We start from the raw sequence: 17,116 nt of genomic DNA, 5'->3' as shown, positions 1-17,116 counted from the left end.
CGCCAAGGGCACCCACGATCCCCTGACCGTGGTGGCCGCACCTTGCTTTTACATCTGCCCTATCCCTCCCGCCGCCGCCGCCATGACGTCCGAACAGCCACGAGGCGGGTCGCCCGACTCGCCCCACGATTCGCGCTGGAGCATCCCCACCTACTCGCAGCAGCATCCATCCGACTCTTCCTACCATCCAGGCGGCGAGAGCGGCGACGTGACGGGAAGCAGCACCCGGCGCGAGGTCGTAGGCACCCCGTCAGTGGCCGCTGCCGCCGTCATTCCGAGCCAGTCACCCGGCAGTCCTTTGCGCATTGTCGCATCGAGAGCGGGCCAGTACAAGGTCGTCGCCGTCCCTTTGGACTCCCAGGTCCTGGGCACTGCATCGACCTCATCCTCCGGATCATCATCGCAGGCAGCCGCTCAATGGATCTCCAAGGCGGAAGCGACGCCAGAGATGGTCAGCCAGTGGCGAAGCGGGAGGAGGCAGAGGGAGGAGATCAAACAGCGGGCAAGGGGCCGGCAAGCCGAGGAGCAGCGGAAACGAAAACGGGTCGACGCGAGCTCCAGTGAGAGCGACGACGACGGGGTCCGTCCAGCTGCTGGCCTGGTCAATCTCGAGCGGCGACCGGCGACAAAGCGGGTCGCCGCGGACCCCGCCGACCAGCCCGAGATCTACGTCGAAATCCCCTACAGGAGCCAGCAGGGTCGCTTCACCCCGTATCTCTCAATGACCCAGTCCACTGCGCCCGATGGATCTGCTCTCTCTTCGCACGACAACCACGACTCGGACGCGACTAACTCGGATCGGGGCGCCGACATGCAGCCGTTGCGGCCCATCCCGCCCGAAGCCTTTGCGCCGTACCTCGACGACGATACGGGTCTGGAGCTCGACGCGGCTGGCCGTCCGCTGGCACGACTGCCGCCCGCTCCCTGGCATCCACAGCAACCGGCGGCGGCGACAGACCGGACCAAGGCCATCTCGACGCAGGATCACAGCTCACCCGTCGATCAATTCAGCCAGAGCGTCTCGCCAGGGCTGGATCGCGCGCCCCGCTCACCGTCGCCCGTCTACCGTGCGGATCAGGTTCCTCGCATCGGCAGCTGGATCGTTCCGAGACCGCCAGTCCGCATGCGCCCGCTCTCTGTGGCGTCTCCATCTCGAGCCGCACCAGCGACACCGCGGGTCGGGGAAGATGCAGCATCGGACCTTGTCATCCTGACACAGCAGCTCGATTCTGACGAGGATCTCGACTTCGAAGAGGGCGAGGACCGCATGCAGAAGCTGCTGGGCGAGCTGGAACGGCGCAAGGCGAATGCACGTGCAGCCGTGCTGACGCAGCAGAGCAGCAGCGGGATACGCACGCCGCCGCCCGCATCGCAGCCATCGGGCTACTTGGCGCAAGAGGAGGAGCGCCCGGTAGCAGATGATGATCTACCCCGCGAGTCGACGCCACCTGCGCCGGCGGATGCGGATGTCGCTGCCCTTCCCGCATCGGACGGAAATCCGAGGCGACTGCCGCTACCGAGCCAGCCCATCGCCTCTCAGCCGCCACCTCCGACGGCATTGGTCGACGAGCTCAACGCTGCGCAGCAGACGCCCCGTCGGACGCAGCCGGAGCAGCAGCGGCACGATATTCGAGCCGAGGAGCATCCCACGCCGACCGCTCCCTTCTCTCAACCCCTTCCACATGCCCATCGCGTGCAGGCAGCGACATCGGCGGCAGCTCACGCTACGTCGAGTCTGCAGCCCTCGGACACGTCGCTGTCCACATCGCCGTCTTCTTCGCAAGGATGGTCGACTCTGCCGCGTCGGGAGATCTGCGAACTTGTGCAGCGCTCTTCGCACATCCCCGCGTTCCTCAAGGACGAGGTGGAAAAGTACGTGATGCGGTCCAAGCGGGCCGCGCAATCTCAGCGGTCGAACACCACCGCCCTGACGAACACCTCGGCATCGCAGTCGCAATCGCAGTCGCAGTCTCAGGACGACTCCGAGACGCAAGAGGACGGGTTCCTGCGCACCAAAAAGGTGTGGTGTTTCGACCTGCTCCGCGGGCCCCTGATTGTCGGCGCCACTGGGCTCGGAGAGGGAGGCTTGCACGAAGTGGTGCAGAGGTTCACGCAAAGCCAGCAGCAGCAGAGCGGCGATTCAGCGACAGGTCCCGTGCGGAGCGTCGTGCTCGTCGTCGATACAAAGGAGGGGACATTCGACGTGCAGGAGATCGAGGAGAACCTGGCCAACATCCTGCGCGAGGACACGAGGTTCGGCGCATGGTTCGATGCAGCGGGTCGAAGGTTCCCCGACGCGCCAAAGGCTGCCCCACCGCAGCCACCGCCGCCGGCAGAGGCGGTCGTCGAAGAGACGGGCCCGACAGGGAGCGCGGACGAAAAGGACGACGAGATTGCTCGGCTGCGTTCGGAGATGTCAAAGCTGCAGGCCGCGCTCGACGCTGCCGACAGCGAGACGGCGCGACTGCGCTTGGCGGCATCCACGCACGAGACGGACCTCGAATTCCTGCGCGACCTCTACGACAAGGCAGCCTCGTCGTCGACCGAGTTCCGCAAGCAGTACGAAGAGGCGGCGTCGCGGATTGCGCTGCTCGAGTCGCAGCTCTCCGAGGGTCTCGCGCTGCACTCCCGCATGGCGTCGCAGCGCTACGAAACGGATGGCCGGAGGATCGCCGATCTGGAGCGACAGCTGTCGCATCTGCGCGAGGTGCAGCAGAGGACGGGTGATGGGTTGAGGGAAAAAGGCGGCCAAGTGGGATGCGATGCAGGCGGAAGAGGAGATGCGGCGCGAGCAGGCCGAGGAGAGGCGGAGGAAAGCCGAAGAGCGCAGGCTGGAGCTGCAACGCGAGCTGGGCGGCCTGCAGCAGGTGGACCGAATGGAAGCAGAGGAAGAGGGTGATGCGGAGGACGAGTTGAGGGCCCTGCAAGAGGAAGCCGACCTTGCTGCCGGTGCCGGTGGCGCCGGCGGTGATGCCGACGGCGTCGATGAGGGAGGGGCAAGAAGGAGCAGGAGAAGTCGAAACCCTGCTGCTGCTGCTGCTCCGACGGCGACGACGCCGCCGCCACCGGCACCGGTCGACGCAGCTGCAGACGAGGGACCAAGGGCAGGGGCAGGGGCGGAGACGATGCCGGCGATACCCAACGAGCTGGCTCGGCAGATCGAGCAAGACGTGACCGACCAGCTGGACCACTTCCTCGCCTCGGACCTGAGCCTCCCGCCTCTTCCGTCGTCGTCGTCGCTGGATCAGGCGCTCGCGTTTTCGGGGTTACCGGAGCAGGGGCACGAGGACGGCCAAGGCGATTCGGGCAGTGGCTTCCATACACAGGCTTGAGTGGGTCAGGCACCGGTCAAGGTGCGAACGATGCCCTCGGGGCGATAGCGATGCAACCTTGAAGCAAGCCACTCGATGCTGACCTCGGGCAGCATCCCTGTTCGCGCTTGTCCGTACTCTGGCGTTGCTGTGGCCAACGATGCGGTCAAACAGCGAGCCTCATTCCAGGGCCCCGGCCAGATCCATACGGCGCTGTATAAGAAGAGGGCCCTGCTTGCCAACTTCGAAGTTGCCCACGCCCCATTTCGTCCTTCACCTCATCCCACGAAACACGACCATGCGGCTCAGCATCTTCATCGTCTACACTCTTCTGCTTGGCCTGCCGGCTTATGCCCAGCCCCGTCCGCCGCCGGGTCTAGCAACGTTGGAGCACGCGTTGCAGCACGACGCGGCAGAGGAGTTGCCTCGCCTGGACTTGAGCGGCGTCGAGAATTGGCTGGTCGATCCGCTGCAACAAGGCGACGAGTCAAATGGACATGCGGCGCTCGACCATGCCGGGCAGGCTCCAGACGGTCCGCACACAAGTTATGCAACGCACAGCGACCCTGTCATGGCCTCGAGCTCTCAGCCTGCAGCCGATCGCCCATATCACACGGGTCAAGGGATGGTGCCGTACGCTCCAGCCGCATTCGAAGGTAGCTCTTGGAGCGTCCAGCCGGCACGCGATCCAGGTGCATCGGGCCACGAGCTGGCCGAGGGCCACGGCGGCACGAGCAGTGCGACTGGTTCAGCCCAGCCGGCCGAGGCAGATGATGGCATCGCGTACCCCTTCACAAAGGCGCAGGTGCATCGCGACTTTGACCTGGCCGGTCCGTCCAGTCGAATCTTTCGAACGCAGCTCGCCACACCGCTGCAGAGGACCGTCTTCCTGGAACGGTACAAGGAGCGACTCCGCCCCGCCCTCGAGGCATTCCCGGCGTACCGTTCCGTCGTCGACAACCTCCGCTTCGCCGCCGTGATGCCCGTCGCCGTGCGACGCCGGCTCTTCGGGCGCGTGCGCGAGTCGTACATGCTCTACGGCCACTACCACATCGCCCACCGCCAGCTCGAGATGCCGTTCGAGATTGGCGACTACGTCTTCTACGTACTCATCAAGCGCGCCCGCCCGGCCTCGGAACCCGGCTCGCTCCTGGTGCCCGTCGTCGCATTCGAGCGCGGCCTGCCCAGTCGGGGCATGCACCGCCAGTTCTACCTCGGAGAGATCCAGATGCCCTCTGGTTTGATCTCGCTTTTCAAGGTCAGCAGGAGACAGGCTATCAAGCACCGAGACGAGTCCGTAAGCGCCCGCAACTGAGCGATGGTCTTGTCCTCCTCGTAGGCCGGTTGCATCGATTGTCTGCCTTCGCCATACGATACTCAGCTCCTGCCATGAAGCGATCATCGAGTTACTTGCGTTGAAAATGAGCTTGGATACGAGGACGCCCCGGGCGGGGCGGTAGAGTTGGCGATAATCTGGGCCCGGCGGGCCGGTTGGCGTCCAATGGACCATCCGGGATGAAAGCTAAATTACGGCCTGACGAAGTCGCCCCCAAGTTGTTGGGAGTGGGGAAGACCTGGGCCTTCATTCATACCCCGGCCCTCGAGCCGCGGCCTATGTAGCTTTTTTGTCTTCCCTGCCTCGACCATGTCGCCCCGAGCTACATACATACCTAGATGCCAACAGGCAGATGCGGTGAGGAAATCTTCTGCGGAACCACCGGACGCGCTCGCTACATAAGGTCTGGTTGTGCGGCCCGTCCTCGCACTCGATCTGTTCACCGCTCCTCCTCACTCCGACCCGAACACCTCGCCACTCGACCAAGCATGCGGTTCAAGAGACTCTACACGTCCTTCCTGGTCATCTGCGCTTCTGCAGCGCTGCACCGCTGCGGCGTGCACGCCCAACCCCCTCCGAACATGGGCGCCATCGAGCACCTCTTCGGAGAAGAGGTGCCTGCCAACCTCGCCCACGTCGACACGAGCCTGTTCGAGAACTGGCTCCTGCACGCTCCAGAGCACGCACCGCCTCCCGCCGTCGACTACCAAGCTGTCCATGGCCACGTCCCGAACCTCGACTACGCCCACCAGAGCTCCGGCTATCCGCGTGCCGATCACGGCGCCAACGTCGACCCCAACGCCTATCACTATTACGCTGGCCAGGGACAGGAACAGGACTTCGGCCACTTTCCCCAGGCTGACTACGGCCAGCCCGCGGACCCTGGCTATGCTCATCACCAGACAGCCGAGGAGCCGCTCTCTGTCTACGACTACCTCGCCGAGAGCGCAATGAGCCCGAGCCAGGAAAGTCAGGGCTCGAGTGCTCACGGGCCTGCTTTCCCCATCGAGCGAGACCACCCGTTCAATCGGGCCGCGTCGGGTTCCGCTTCGGGCGCGATCAACGCCCAAGTCGACACCGTCGCCAAGGGACGTACCGGCAGACCCAGGACGGTCCCACGCCGGCTACGCGTGTCCGAAAGCCTTGCCAAGGTCATCGACGATCCCACCTTCCATGCGGACCGGGTCAGTGCCCAGCTCCGGAAGACGAAATACGTGCCCGTCCTGAAGCGGGTCAAGGTGGCCACGGCCGAGCTGCAAGCGGCGTTCCTGCGGCACTACAAGGACGAGCTGCGATCCGCTCTCCCCGCTCCCTACCAGGACCTGCTTGAATACATCCACTTTGCGCCCTTCGTTTCCAGGCAGGTGGATCCGAAGTACATGGGATCCGTCTACGAGAGCGCGCGCAGGCTCTACGTCGAAGTCGCCACCGCAAAGTACCCGTCCATGAACCTCGACAACCTGCATGGCCCCGTCGACAGGCCGCTTCACCTCGGAGACTACTTTGTCAATGTCGTCATCGACCCGCAGCGCCAGGAGGAGCACTTCTTCCACGCCCCCGTCGTCGCTCAGCACCGCGCGTTCCCGGCAAAGGACAAAGAGGGAGACGTGTACCGCCGATTCTACCTCGGTGAACTGTACGTGCCCAAGGAGGTGGTTATGTTCTTTGCGCCGGCACAGTAGTCGGTCGACCTCCGGCCCGTCTCTCCATAGATCGAGGGGTGCCCTCGTCAAATGAGCGCGAGAGGCTGGCTGTATTCCTCTGCGTACGGCGCGGTCGAATAATGTAGCCCGGCACAAGCTCGTCGATCGCCCACACTGATGGGCGGTCACCTCGCCATCACGTCGCCGTCCGTCGCTATCGCCATTGCCCCGTGTCCGCGATCCCGTGCTGGCAATGGATCGTGTCCGCCCTCGACTCGCACCCTGTCCGTGCCTTTTTTCAGTTTCAACGCCCCTCTCGAACCCATCTTTGCCGTTGTATTCACGGAAGACGTATCGTTCGCATTGTGAACTGGGTATCGTCGACGGAGAGGTTGCTCGTGCGGAAAGAGCGGCCCGAGCGGGCGCAGGGTCGATGTGCGAGGCGTTGCATCGTGACAGAAATTGCAGGACCGCGGCTCATCATCCCCTTCATACACCATCTCGGCCTCCTCATTGACGGGGCCAGGCGGGGCCGATTTATCTGTCCCGTCGCCGTGGCCCACCATGCGCGCCCCGACCATGGCATATGAACCTGGCTGCAGCCTTTGATACACATTGCGTCCGTGCAATGTCGCCCACGCTCTCTGAGCTGCCGGCCGATTTCTCGAGCTTGCCAGACACTTCTCTGAGCAGTCATGCTGCTGACGGATAAAAGCAAGCTGCTTCATCGATCTTTTCCTCGACGAACTCAACTCATCCTGCCATTCCTTAGCTCCCTCTCCGTCCAGCCCATAGCACTTCAGGCGCTCGAGATGCGCCACACCTTCTGCCGCACCGTCGCTCTCTGCGCGGCGCTGCCCTTGCTCCACCTCGTACCAGCTGTCGTGGCTCCTCGCACCCCTCCCGTCGAGTCTGCCTTCCAGGCTATCGGTGACCATCTCCTCGGCGGCGAAGATGAAGCTGCTGCCCACGCGATCGATACGAGCGGGATGGAGCAAGAGCTCTGGCAACTCATTCGGGGTAATGACGCCCCCGCCGCCGCTTCCCACGCCAACTACCAGCTGAACCACCCCGACGCCCTTTACGGCCAGGGCGGCCACCAAGTCCCTCCGTTCTACCAGCACGACCACCAGGCCGCTCCGAGCTACCAGCACGACTATCCTTACGCCGCCGACCATGGCGCCAGCTTCTACCACCATGCCGGTCAGGAGATGGACTACGGCCACCCGCAGCCGGGTCACGGCTACCAGACAGGAACAGGCTATGGCCATCACCAGGCGCCGGAGCATCCCCTCTCGATCTACGACTATGCCGACCTCCCCGAAGGCGTTGTCGGTCCTCAGTCGAGCGGATACAACCACTACGGCGGCCAAGGATACGCCGGCTACCCTTCTCACGACGGGGCGGGCTCGTCTGCCCGACAACAGGTGACCTCGGAACATGCCCATCTGGCCATATTGCCAGACACGTCGGGCCAACAGCCAAAGACAGTCGGAAGCACGGTCATCGAGCGCGTCAAAAATGTCACCCCGACGCCTCCCGTCCCCAAGGACATCATCGAGGAACCTGCTTTCGAGACCGCCAAGGTCAACCGGGCACTGCGTACTTCCACTCGAGTCGAGCACATGCAACGCATCATGCTCGCGCCGCCCGAACTGCAGGGCGTGTACCTGCGACACTACAGAGAGCACCTGCTCGCCACCTTCCCCGGCGAGCTGGTCGATCGCATCCACTTTGTCCGCAACGCCGACCTCGTGTTTCCTGCCAATCTGGCCCAGACGTTCAAACGCGCACGCTACTTTTACTTTAAGAAGGAGAAGGGCGACTTCCGGATCTTTCCGTTCCGCTACGCCTTTGGCCGCATCGAGGAGCCGCTGCATCTCCAGGACTACGTGGTCAACGCCGTCGTGGATCCCGCCCGCACCGAGGGCGACTTCTGCCTCGCCTCGGTCATCGCCCAGCACCACGACTTTGCGAGCAAGGACAAGTACTCGTCCGAGTATCGCAGGTTCTACCTCGGCGAGCTGCGCATCCCCAAGCAGCTGCTTGGACCGTATGCGAAGGACTTGTAGGCGGACTGCGGGCCGCCCCCAGGAGCGTGAAGACGCGGTGCGGCTCTGTTCGGCGCTTTGTCGAAAGCCAGAGATTTGCTGGGCGCTCAGTTGTACGAGTAGAAATCAGTGAGCCGGCCAACAGACGTCCGCTCATCGAGCACTCAGAATCGTTACAAAGGACCGGTGCCCGCCGTAGTTCACGCCGCAGACGCCTCATCCCTGCATCGATGGTGACCATGGTCGCTGGAACAAGCAGCCATATCATGAGTGCGTGTGGTGCGGGGCTGGCCGTGCCACCAAAACCGCCCCGACCTTGCCAAGCTCGAGATGCGGTACAATCACAATTGTTTGTCGATATTAATCGGTGGCGACAAGCCCCGAGGAGCACTTTGTGTGGTCTCGCCCCGGGCCGCAACGAGGTTCAGATCTTTATGACCTTGTCGAGCTGACCCGCTGGTCACCCACCAGCCTCGAGGACCGATGAGCTGTGGTCACTGACACAGCAGGGAACGCCAAGGAGGTCGAAAGGCCCACATGTCATCTGCCCAACGACGTCCAGACGAGCTGCTGATAGCCTGCCTACACACACATACATAAGGCAGGTCCGATCGGTCGATCCAAAAGTTGCAGCCCTCAGTCCCCTCTCTTCTCTTCTCTCTTCTTCCGCATCCTACTTGACCATCATAATCCTCAAGCATCGCCAACCGTCCAGAATGCGCATCGAGCTCTGCCGCACGGCCGCCCTCTGCGCCGCCATCCTTCGCCTGGCCCCACCCGTCGTCGCACCCCGCACTCCGCCGCTGGAGTCTGCGATCAATGCCGCCAATGCGCATCTCTTTGGCGCAGACGATGCAGCGGCACGGGCAATCGACACGAGCGGGATGGAGGACGAGCTCTGGCGCATTATGCAAGGTGTCCCGACCGACGCCGACAGCCACTACGGTTACCACCAGGGCAATCCCAGCGTCGACCATGGCTATGGAGGATACCAAGCTGCTCCAGACGACCAGCACGGCTACCAGTACGCTGATTATGGAGCTTATCACGACCCGCATGCCGGTCACTACGCTTATGGCGGACAGTCGGCGGATCGAGGCACGGAGAGTGGAAGCTCTGCTGAGCTGCACCAGAGCGCTCCGGGCATCTATCTTGACCAGTCCCAGGGCGTCGCCAGGAAGGCGGGCAGGGCGAGCAACAGCGGACCCGCCAAAATGAGCCGGAGCCGCTCGAGCAAGGCAGCGTCGAGCCGACCGGTCATCCCCTCCGTGGTCATCAAAGACCCGCTCTTCGAAGAGAGCCACGTCAACGCAGCCCTGCTTAAGTACCGCGTGGCTGTGCCGCCGTGGCTGCGACTCATGCTCGCCCCGCCCGAGCTCCAGGAGAGGTACCTCCTGCACTACAAGACGCAGCTGCTCTCGCAGACCTCCGATGGCTTCCAGGGCTGGATCGACCTGATCCACTTTGTGCCCAGACGCGACCTCAAGTTCCCCGAACACCTCGGAAGCACGTTCGTCGCCGCGCGCGCGATGTACATGTCCAAGGGAAGAGTGAGGATGGTGGCGCTGGACCACCCGTTCGGCCTGCTCGAGGAGCCGCTGTACCTCCAAGACTACCTCGTCAACGCCTTGATCGACCCCATGCGCCCGGAACAGGAGGGCTTCTACTTCGCCTCGGTGGCCGCGCATCACCATGGCTTTGCGACGAGGGACGAAGAGGCGGACGAGTTTCGCCGCTTTTATCTCGGCGAGCTGCGCATCCCGACCGTCTTGGCCCATGCCTTCGCTAAGCAGTAGTAGCGGCGGCGGCGGCGGTGGTGGAAAGGACTCAGAAGGGCCTTTGATCGGTTGCAGTCCCTGCGCTGGTGTAGGTCGAATCCGGGAAGGCGTGGCGTTCCTTTGACCCGTTTGGGCCCGCCGCCACCGGATGGCCTGCGCAGTCACGGCTGCGATTCCGGGTTGTACTTGCGGGGCTGGAACCGCTTGTATGAAGTTCAACGAGCTCGTTCCGAATCCCATAGGCCTATTCCCTTTCCGCTGTAGTCACATAAGACTGCATGGCGGAGGCGGCGACCACCCCCGGAGGAGCAATGTTTGAAAAGGGAGCAGCGGCTTCGACAGCGTGCGAGAGTCGGCCCTCGTCTTCTCTCCTAACCACATCCCCCCCTCCCGCCTCTCCCTTCCTCTCTTGGCCAGCCTTGGCCAGTCGCCTCAACTGCTATCCACGATGCGGCTCGTAAGCAGCCAGAGACGCGCCCTGTGCGTCGCCTTCCTTCACCTCGCCCCGCTCGTGGTCGCCGTCGCACCTCGGCCCGCTTCGACCTCTCTCCGATCTGGAGTCGAGTTCATCGAGCAGCACCTCTTGGGCGAAGATGACGAAGCTGCCGAGCGTGGCGTCGGCATCGGCGCGGTGGTCGCCATGGAGAATGATTTCCTCCGCGCCCTCCAGGGTCACCACCACGATCCCCCTGCTGCTGCTACTACTGGTTCACATGGCGGATACCAGGAGGGTCCTTCTGCTTTTCATGCGCACGGCTCTGGTGGCCATCTCGCGGCAGATACCTCCCAGCGCAGCCAACAGCACGCCGGACGGGTCGATCCTTCCGTCCCGCACACTGGTGACCACCATCCTTATGGCGGCCAGGGAGCAGGTCATGGGATCGTCACGGCTGAAGACGGCTCTCGGGGCTACCATGGCTGGCTAGCGGATCCCCACGTCGACTACGCTGCGCACAGCGGACAGCACGACATGAGCAGCGCTCACTATCCAGGCGCGAGCTACGGCCAACACGACGCCGCCGCCGAGGTGCCGCTCTCCATCTCCGACTACGACATTCCCGGCAGCCTCGAGCAGGGGCCGGGCGGATACATCGTCCACGCCGGTCAGGCTTCTAGCCCTCAGACCGCGTTTCGAGGACACGTCGCTGGCATGTCACCCACCCCGGACACCGGAGCATCGCGAGCAGTCGCCGAGGACGCGGAGAGCTCTGGATCGCATCAGATCCCCGTCAGACCGGAGCGGCAACCCTCCGTCTTCGACCCTCGGGACCTTACGCGCGTCATCCGGGAGCCCCTCTTCTCAGCATCGAGCGTCGCCACGATGCTGGGTAGAGCTCCCTCGGCGCTACGCAGCGACAAGAACCGGATCCGTTTCGCCCCGCGCGCGATGCAACAGACGTTCCTGTGGCACTACCGCGCCGAGATCCTCACCCGTCTCGCGGCCTCGGACCAGGCTTGGATCAGCCTCATCTACCTCGTCCCGCGAGGCGAGACGGCCGCCCCGCAGGACCTGCTCGACATCATGCGCCGCGTCCGCCGCCTCTACGTCGACAACGACGGCACGCCCAGATTGACGCCCGTCACCTACGCCTACGGCCCGCTCGAGGAACCCCTGCACCTCGAGGACTTTGTCGTCAACGTCGTCGTCGTCAATGACGATCAAGCCAGCCGAGGCGACAAGGGCTTCTTGCACGCTTCCGTCATCGCGCAGAGGGACGACTTCCCCACCCGGACCGCCCGCAAGACCGAGTTTCAGCGCTTCTACCTCGGCGAGATGCGGCTGCCCAAGCCGCTGGCCGACCGCTTCAAGCGATAAGGAGTGGGCGGCCACCGCTGCGCTGCTCTCACGTGTATCTCTCTTGATTTCTCGCCGATTCCAGGCCTCCTCCTCACCGCCTCGGCTTTGCGACGGGTACAAATGCCTCGAGCGGGCTCTTTGACATCTCCCTCCTCGCCCGTTCGCGTTCCGACTCTTCCGACTCAAACTCGGCCCTTTTGGCCTTTCTCCTCTGGACGGCATCGAGGATGGGGCTCGAGAGCTCTTGCTGCTGTTGCGGGTCCGCTGTTGCCGATGATGCCGATGCCGATGCTGCTGCTGCTGCTGCTGCTGCTGCTGCTGACGCTGACGCTGGTGCTGATGCGGCCTGGCTGACTTCTGGAGGGGCGGGTGCGTGGCCCTGTTGCGCTAGCCTGGCCCTGCTGGCGGCCCACACGTCGTTGTCGGGCACTCGCTCCTGGCGGAAGGCTGCGTCGCTGCCCTCTGCGGTGCCTCGGGGATGCAGCGTCTGCGGGTCCGGGTCCGACTCCTCATAGGCTACGCGGCGTTGGCGTTCGGCCTCTGCCTGGACGTCTTGGACCGTCGATGTGGGCACTGCGCCCGCCGCTGAGCGGGAAGCAACGAGCTTCTGCTGCTGTGCGCGCTGCTTTGCGAGGTTGTGCTCCTCGAGTCGGAGCTGCTGGAGGCGCTGCCTTTCCTCCTGGTCGCGGATGGCGAGTACGCGGGCGTTGTGCTGGACCATTTCGATGCGGGCGCGATCCTGCTCGAGCTCGTGGATCGAGGGCGGGTCGCGGCGGGTGTGCCTGAGCCACATTGTCCACTGTACGGGGAGGGAGCGCTGGTCGTATTCGCCGTGGTGCATCTTTTCCTTCCACTGGATCATGCGGCGGGTGTGGCGCGGGTCGGTGGAGCCGTGGAGCGAGGGGAGCTCGAGGTAGGCGTTGCCCGCCAGGTCGTAGCCGACAATGTGGCGAGCTTTGCCGATGTTGAGCAAGCGCGCGGCCTTTTGGAAGATGCTGGCCATGTTGGCGGGGGGGTGGATGATGGTGTTGGTGGTGGTGGTGGTGGTGAGCGCGCAAGGCAGAGAAGAAGAGACAGACAGCCAGCCAGGCCAAGGCAGAGGCAGGGGCCCAGCCAGGCTGACCAACGAAAGGGCCCCCGCCAGCCAGCCCTCCCTCCACCTCTGCGTCTGGCCTTGCCTGCCTGCTCGGCCGCCTTGCTTCTTCCAAAATTCCAAGCCAGTCGCCCGATCCAAGGCACGCGATTAAATTCCCAGATCGGGCAACCAGCGCCGAGGGGGAGGCAGCTCAGGCCAGGCAGGCCCAGGTGTTGGTCTCGCGGCGCAGCTGGCCAACCAGCAAACCAACGATCGGGCCAGGCCTGGCCAGGCACAGAGCGGGCAGGGCGCGTGAGGCGAGGCCACTGGAGCCTCAGCCAACGGTGTTGGTCTTGTCGAGGCGCGGCGCGGCGCAGGCTTGCCAGGTGGTGACGCACAGCCAGCCACAGACGGCCAGATCTGCTGGTCGTCTGGCGCCTCATTTTTTCTTCACTTGCCCGTGGCATTCCGCTTCCTTCTACCTCACACCACCACCACCGCCATCCTCCTCCCTCATCCCTTTGGCCTGCTGCTTGCAACTCTGGTCCCCCTTTCGCTTCGCCATCGGCTGCCCTGCTCTCCGCGCCTGCACGCCCGCCACACGACCCAACACCCGCCACCAGCAACACCCCTTGGCACGCACTCTCCTTCCCTCCCGTCTCGCCGCTCCGTTCTCTCCTCGCCCGACATGTCGGCCGCCGCCCCCTCGGAGCCCCTGGCCATGCTCGCCAACCTCCTGGCGCAGACCCTTGACCCCGTCAACCGCAAGCAGGCAGAGCAGCAGCTCAGCGACGCGCAGAGGCATCCCGGCTTCCCCCAGCTCCTCCTCACCCTCATCCAAAACACACAGCTCCAGAGCAACGACGCCGTGCGCCTCGCCGCCGCAATCAAGCTCAAAAACGTATGCAAGTCGTCCTGGACCGAAGACGCAGAGTCGGCCGCCGACGCCCCCGGCACCCTCCTCCTCAGCCAGGACGACAAGGACGCCCTCAAGGCAAACATCCTCCCTCTCCTCGTATCCCTCTCCACCACCACCGCGGGCCAGCCCCCAGCACCCACCAGCCTCCGCTCCCAGCTCGAGGAGACCATCGCCGTCGTCGCAGAGTGCGACTTTCCCGACCGCTGGCCCGCCCTCATGGACGACCTCATCCCCTACCTCAAGGCAGACGACTTTGAGCTCATCCAGGGCGTCCTCCGCACCTCGCACACCATCTTCTACCGCTGGAGGTCCGCCTTCCGCAGCAACGCCCTCTACACCGAGATCAACTTTGTCCTCGAGCGCTTCGCCGTCCCCCTCCTCGAGCTGCTCCAGCGCGTCGACAGCCTCCTCTGCGACCCGGCAACGCCGCCCGCCGCCCTGCCTTCGCTCGGCAAGTGCATGGTCCTGATCCTCCAGACCTTCTACGACCTCTCGGCCCAGGACCTGCCGCCCCAGTTCGAGGACAACATCGGCCCCATCACCGAGACCCTGGCCCGTTGGATCTCGCAGGGCCGCGCCGAGCTCGACGCCGACCCAGAGGAGCCGTGCGCGCTCCAGGAGATCCGCAGCAGCATCTGCGAGATCGTCGAGCTGTACGCCAAGCGCTACCTCGACGCATTCCCGCAGCTGCCCAACTTTGTCCAGGCCATCTGGGAGATGCTCGGGACGTGCACCCCGGCGGAAAAGTACGACGTGCTCGTCTCCAAGGCCGTCGGCTTCCTCTCGACGGTGGTGAGGATGGGCAGCCAGCGCGAGATGTTCCAGTCGGCCGGCACCATCGAGCAGCTGTGCAGCGCCATCATCCTGCCCAACATTGTGCTGCGCGAGGCCGACGAGGAGCTGTTCGAGGACAACCCGATCGAGTACATCCGCCGCGACTTTGAGACGAGCGTCGAAAACGACACGCGCCGCAAGGCCGCCTCGGAGTTCTGCCGCGCCCTCATGGAGCACTTTTCGACCCAGGTGACGTCGGTCGTGTCGCGCTACATTGGCGAGTACCTCGAGCAGTACCGCGCCGACCCGGCGGCCAACTGGAAGCAGAAGGACACGGCCATCTACCTGCTCACGTCGATCGCCTCGCGCAGCTCGACGAGCCAGCAGGGCGTCACGTCGACCAACAACCTGGTCGACGTGGTGCAGTTCTTTTCGGACCACGTGTTTGCCGACCTGCAGGCCTCGAGCGAAGAGTCGCCCAGCCCCATTCTCCAAGTCGACGCCATCAAGTACCTGCACACGTTCCGCAACCAGCTGACAAAGGAGCAGCTGCTGTCGGTGCTGCCGCTGCTGGTCAAGCACCTCGAGTCGTCGCAGTACGTCACGTGCTCGTACGCCTCGATCACCATCGAGCGCGTGCTGGCGCTCAAAAAGGACGGCCGCCTGCTCTTCACGCCCGACGACGTCCAGCCTTTTGCCGAGAGCATCCTGATGGCCCTCTTCCGCAACATTGAGCGCGGCACGACGCCCGAGAAGCTGGCCGAGAACGACTACCTGATGAAGTGCGTGATGCGCATGCTGGGCACGTCGCGCAACGCCATCGCGCCCGCCTACGCGCCCATCCTCGAGCACCTCAGCGGCATCCTCGCCGAGATTGCCAAGAACCCGTCGAACCCGCGCTTCAGCCAGTACCTCTTTGAGTCGATCTCGGCGCTGATCCGCTTCACGGTCGCCGCGCAGCCTAACAGCCTCGCTGCGTTCGAGGGCCGCCTGTTTGGCCCCTTCACGGCCATCCTCCAGAACGACGTGGCCGAGTTTGCGCCGTACGTCTTCCAGATCCTGTCGCAGATGCTCGAGCTGCACCGGGGCCAGGCGCTGCCCGAGGAGTACGCCTCGCTGCTGCCGCCGATCCTGATGCCGGCGCTGTGGGAGGCGAGGAGCAACGTCCCGGCGCTCGTGCGGCTGCTCAAGGCTTTCCTGTACGCGGACGCAACGCGCATCGTGGCCAACGGACAGCTGCAGAGCGTCCTCGGAGTGTACCAGCGCCTGATCCAGAGCAAGCTCAACGACGGCTTCGGCTTCGAGCTGCTCGAGGTCGTGTTCGAGACGGTGCCTAGGTGAGTAGGCCGGCCGGCGCGTCCTCCCCTCCCCAGCCGCCGTTGCGACGACCGGATGGTCCGCTGACATGCGCTTCTTTTGCCTTTCGCTCGCTTGCTTCGCCCTTGGGCCGCCCGCCCTTGCAGCGCCGACTTTGAGCCGTTCCAGCGTGGCGTGCTGATGCTGATCCTGACGAGGCTGCACGCGAGCAAGACGGACAAATTCGTCAAGTCGTTCAACCACTTTGTCGCGACGGTGGCGTGCCTGCAGAAGGAGGGCTACCCGGACGCCGTCGTGGCGGCTTTCGACAGCGTGCAGCCGGGCCTGTTTGCGCAGCTGGTCGAGGGCGTCATCCTCGGTTCGCTGGGCCAGACGCCGGAGCGGCAGCGCCGGGTGGTGGCGGCCGGGTTCGGGCGGCTGCTGGTGTCGCCGTCGTTCCAGGTTGGAGCGCTGGCGTCGCTGTGGACGCCGCTGTGCCAGGCGCTGCTGTTGTTGTTCCTGCTGCCGCTCAACACGTTGAAGCGGGGCAGCGGTGCCGATGCGGCGGCCGAGGAAGAGGAAGAGCTCGAGTTTGCCGACGCCGAAGAGGGCTTCCAGGCGAGCTACTCGCGGCTGGCGGCGAGCGAGACGTCGAAGCGCGACGTGGCGGCGTGGGCGGGACCGGACGTCAGACAGTGGTGGAAGACGCAGATGGGGCGCCCCGAGTTCCAGGCGGGCTACGCCGGCGTCGACGCCGAGGCGAGGACCAGGTTTGAGAGTTTGTAGGGCGCGGGTCGTGACGACGGCGACGACGAAGGCGACGATGCAACGCAGACCTGTGCCGTAGCCGGCCAGGCTTTGATGAATAGCGATGTGTGTGAGGCCAGCGACGTGGGCCGACGGCCGTGGCAGGCAGCGGCGGTGGGTCCATGCACGCACGCGCGACCGGTCGCCTGGCTTGCCTCTGGGAAAAGCCGACCAAGGGGCCGAGGTGGAGAGAAGGCCTGTCTGGCCTCGAGGGGTCCACCCATCTTCCTCTCTCTCTCTCTCTCTCTCTNCTCTNCTCNCTCTCTCTCTCTCTCTCTCTCTCTCCTCTCCTCCTCCTCCTACCTCCTACGTCCGTCCGTCTCCTCCT

The 17,116-nt window shown here is 64.5% G+C and overlaps 8 protein-coding genes across 8 annotated transcripts; 7 read left to right on the top strand and 1 right to left on the bottom strand.

Annotated features, from left to right (window-relative positions):
* Positions 1–82: 82 nt before the first annotated feature.
* On the top strand, positions 83–3,332 carry PFL1_02766 (uncharacterized protein; the record flags this gene model as incomplete). The annotated part of the gene is made up of 2 exons (XM_007880281.1): positions 83–2,707; positions 2,769–3,332. The coding sequence occupies 2 exons, from the start codon at positions 83–85 to the stop codon at positions 3,330–3,332; spliced, it is 3,189 nt and encodes a 1,062-aa protein (XP_007878472.1).
* Positions 3,333–3,609: 277 nt separating this feature from the next.
* Positions 3,610–4,704, top strand: PFL1_02765 (uncharacterized protein; the record flags this gene model as incomplete). Its single annotated transcript, XM_007880280.1, has 2 exons — positions 3,610–4,569; positions 4,693–4,704. The coding sequence occupies 2 exons, from the start codon at positions 3,610–3,612 to the stop codon at positions 4,702–4,704; spliced, it is 972 nt and encodes a 323-aa protein (XP_007878471.1).
* A 431-nt stretch (positions 4,705–5,135) lies between these two features.
* Positions 5,136–6,659, top strand: PFL1_02764 (uncharacterized protein; the record flags this gene model as incomplete). The annotated part of the gene is made up of 2 exons (XM_007880279.1): positions 5,136–6,283; positions 6,593–6,659. The coding sequence occupies 2 exons, from the start codon at positions 5,136–5,138 to the stop codon at positions 6,657–6,659; spliced, it is 1,215 nt and encodes a 404-aa protein (XP_007878470.1).
* Positions 6,660–7,102: 443 nt separating this feature from the next.
* On the top strand, positions 7,103–8,362 carry PFL1_02763 (uncharacterized protein; the record flags this gene model as incomplete). The annotated part of the gene is made up of 2 exons (XM_007880278.1): positions 7,103–7,621; positions 7,718–8,362. The coding sequence occupies 2 exons, from the start codon at positions 7,103–7,105 to the stop codon at positions 8,360–8,362; spliced, it is 1,164 nt and encodes a 387-aa protein (XP_007878469.1).
* Positions 8,363–9,057: 695 nt separating this feature from the next.
* On the top strand, positions 9,058–10,137 carry PFL1_02762 (uncharacterized protein; the record flags this gene model as incomplete). Its single annotated transcript, XM_007880277.1, has 2 exons — positions 9,058–9,672; positions 9,724–10,137. The coding sequence occupies 2 exons, from the start codon at positions 9,058–9,060 to the stop codon at positions 10,135–10,137; spliced, it is 1,029 nt and encodes a 342-aa protein (XP_007878468.1).
* A 430-nt stretch (positions 10,138–10,567) lies between these two features.
* On the top strand, positions 10,568–11,935 carry PFL1_02761 (uncharacterized protein; the record flags this gene model as incomplete). The annotated part of the gene is made up of 1 exon (XM_007880276.1): positions 10,568–11,935. The coding sequence occupies one exon, from the start codon at positions 10,568–10,570 to the stop codon at positions 11,933–11,935; it is 1,368 nt and encodes a 455-aa protein (XP_007878467.1).
* A 73-nt stretch (positions 11,936–12,008) lies between these two features.
* Positions 12,009–12,920, bottom strand: PFL1_02760 (uncharacterized protein; the record flags this gene model as incomplete). Its single annotated transcript, XM_007880275.1, has 2 exons — positions 12,009–12,164; positions 12,273–12,920. The coding sequence occupies 2 exons, from the start codon at positions 12,918–12,920 to the stop codon at positions 12,009–12,011; spliced, it is 804 nt and encodes a 267-aa protein (XP_007878466.1).
* A 760-nt stretch (positions 12,921–13,680) lies between these two features.
* Positions 13,681–16,767, top strand: PFL1_02759 (uncharacterized protein; the record flags this gene model as incomplete). Its single annotated transcript, XM_007880274.1, has 2 exons — positions 13,681–16,022; positions 16,149–16,767. The coding sequence occupies 2 exons, from the start codon at positions 13,681–13,683 to the stop codon at positions 16,765–16,767; spliced, it is 2,961 nt and encodes a 986-aa protein (XP_007878465.1).
* Positions 16,768–17,116: the final 349 nt, after the last annotated feature.

The sequence above is a fragment of the Pseudozyma flocculosa genome (genome assembly GCF_000417875.1).
Source record: "Pseudozyma flocculosa PF-1 unplaced genomic scaffold scaffold00008, whole genome shotgun sequence".
In the NCBI taxonomy this organism is placed as follows: domain Eukaryota; kingdom Fungi; phylum Basidiomycota; class Ustilaginomycetes; order Ustilaginales; family Ustilaginaceae; genus Pseudozyma; species Pseudozyma flocculosa.
The sequence above is the reverse complement of the archived record's forward strand: the minus strand, read 5'-3'. Positions and strand labels throughout refer to the sequence as shown.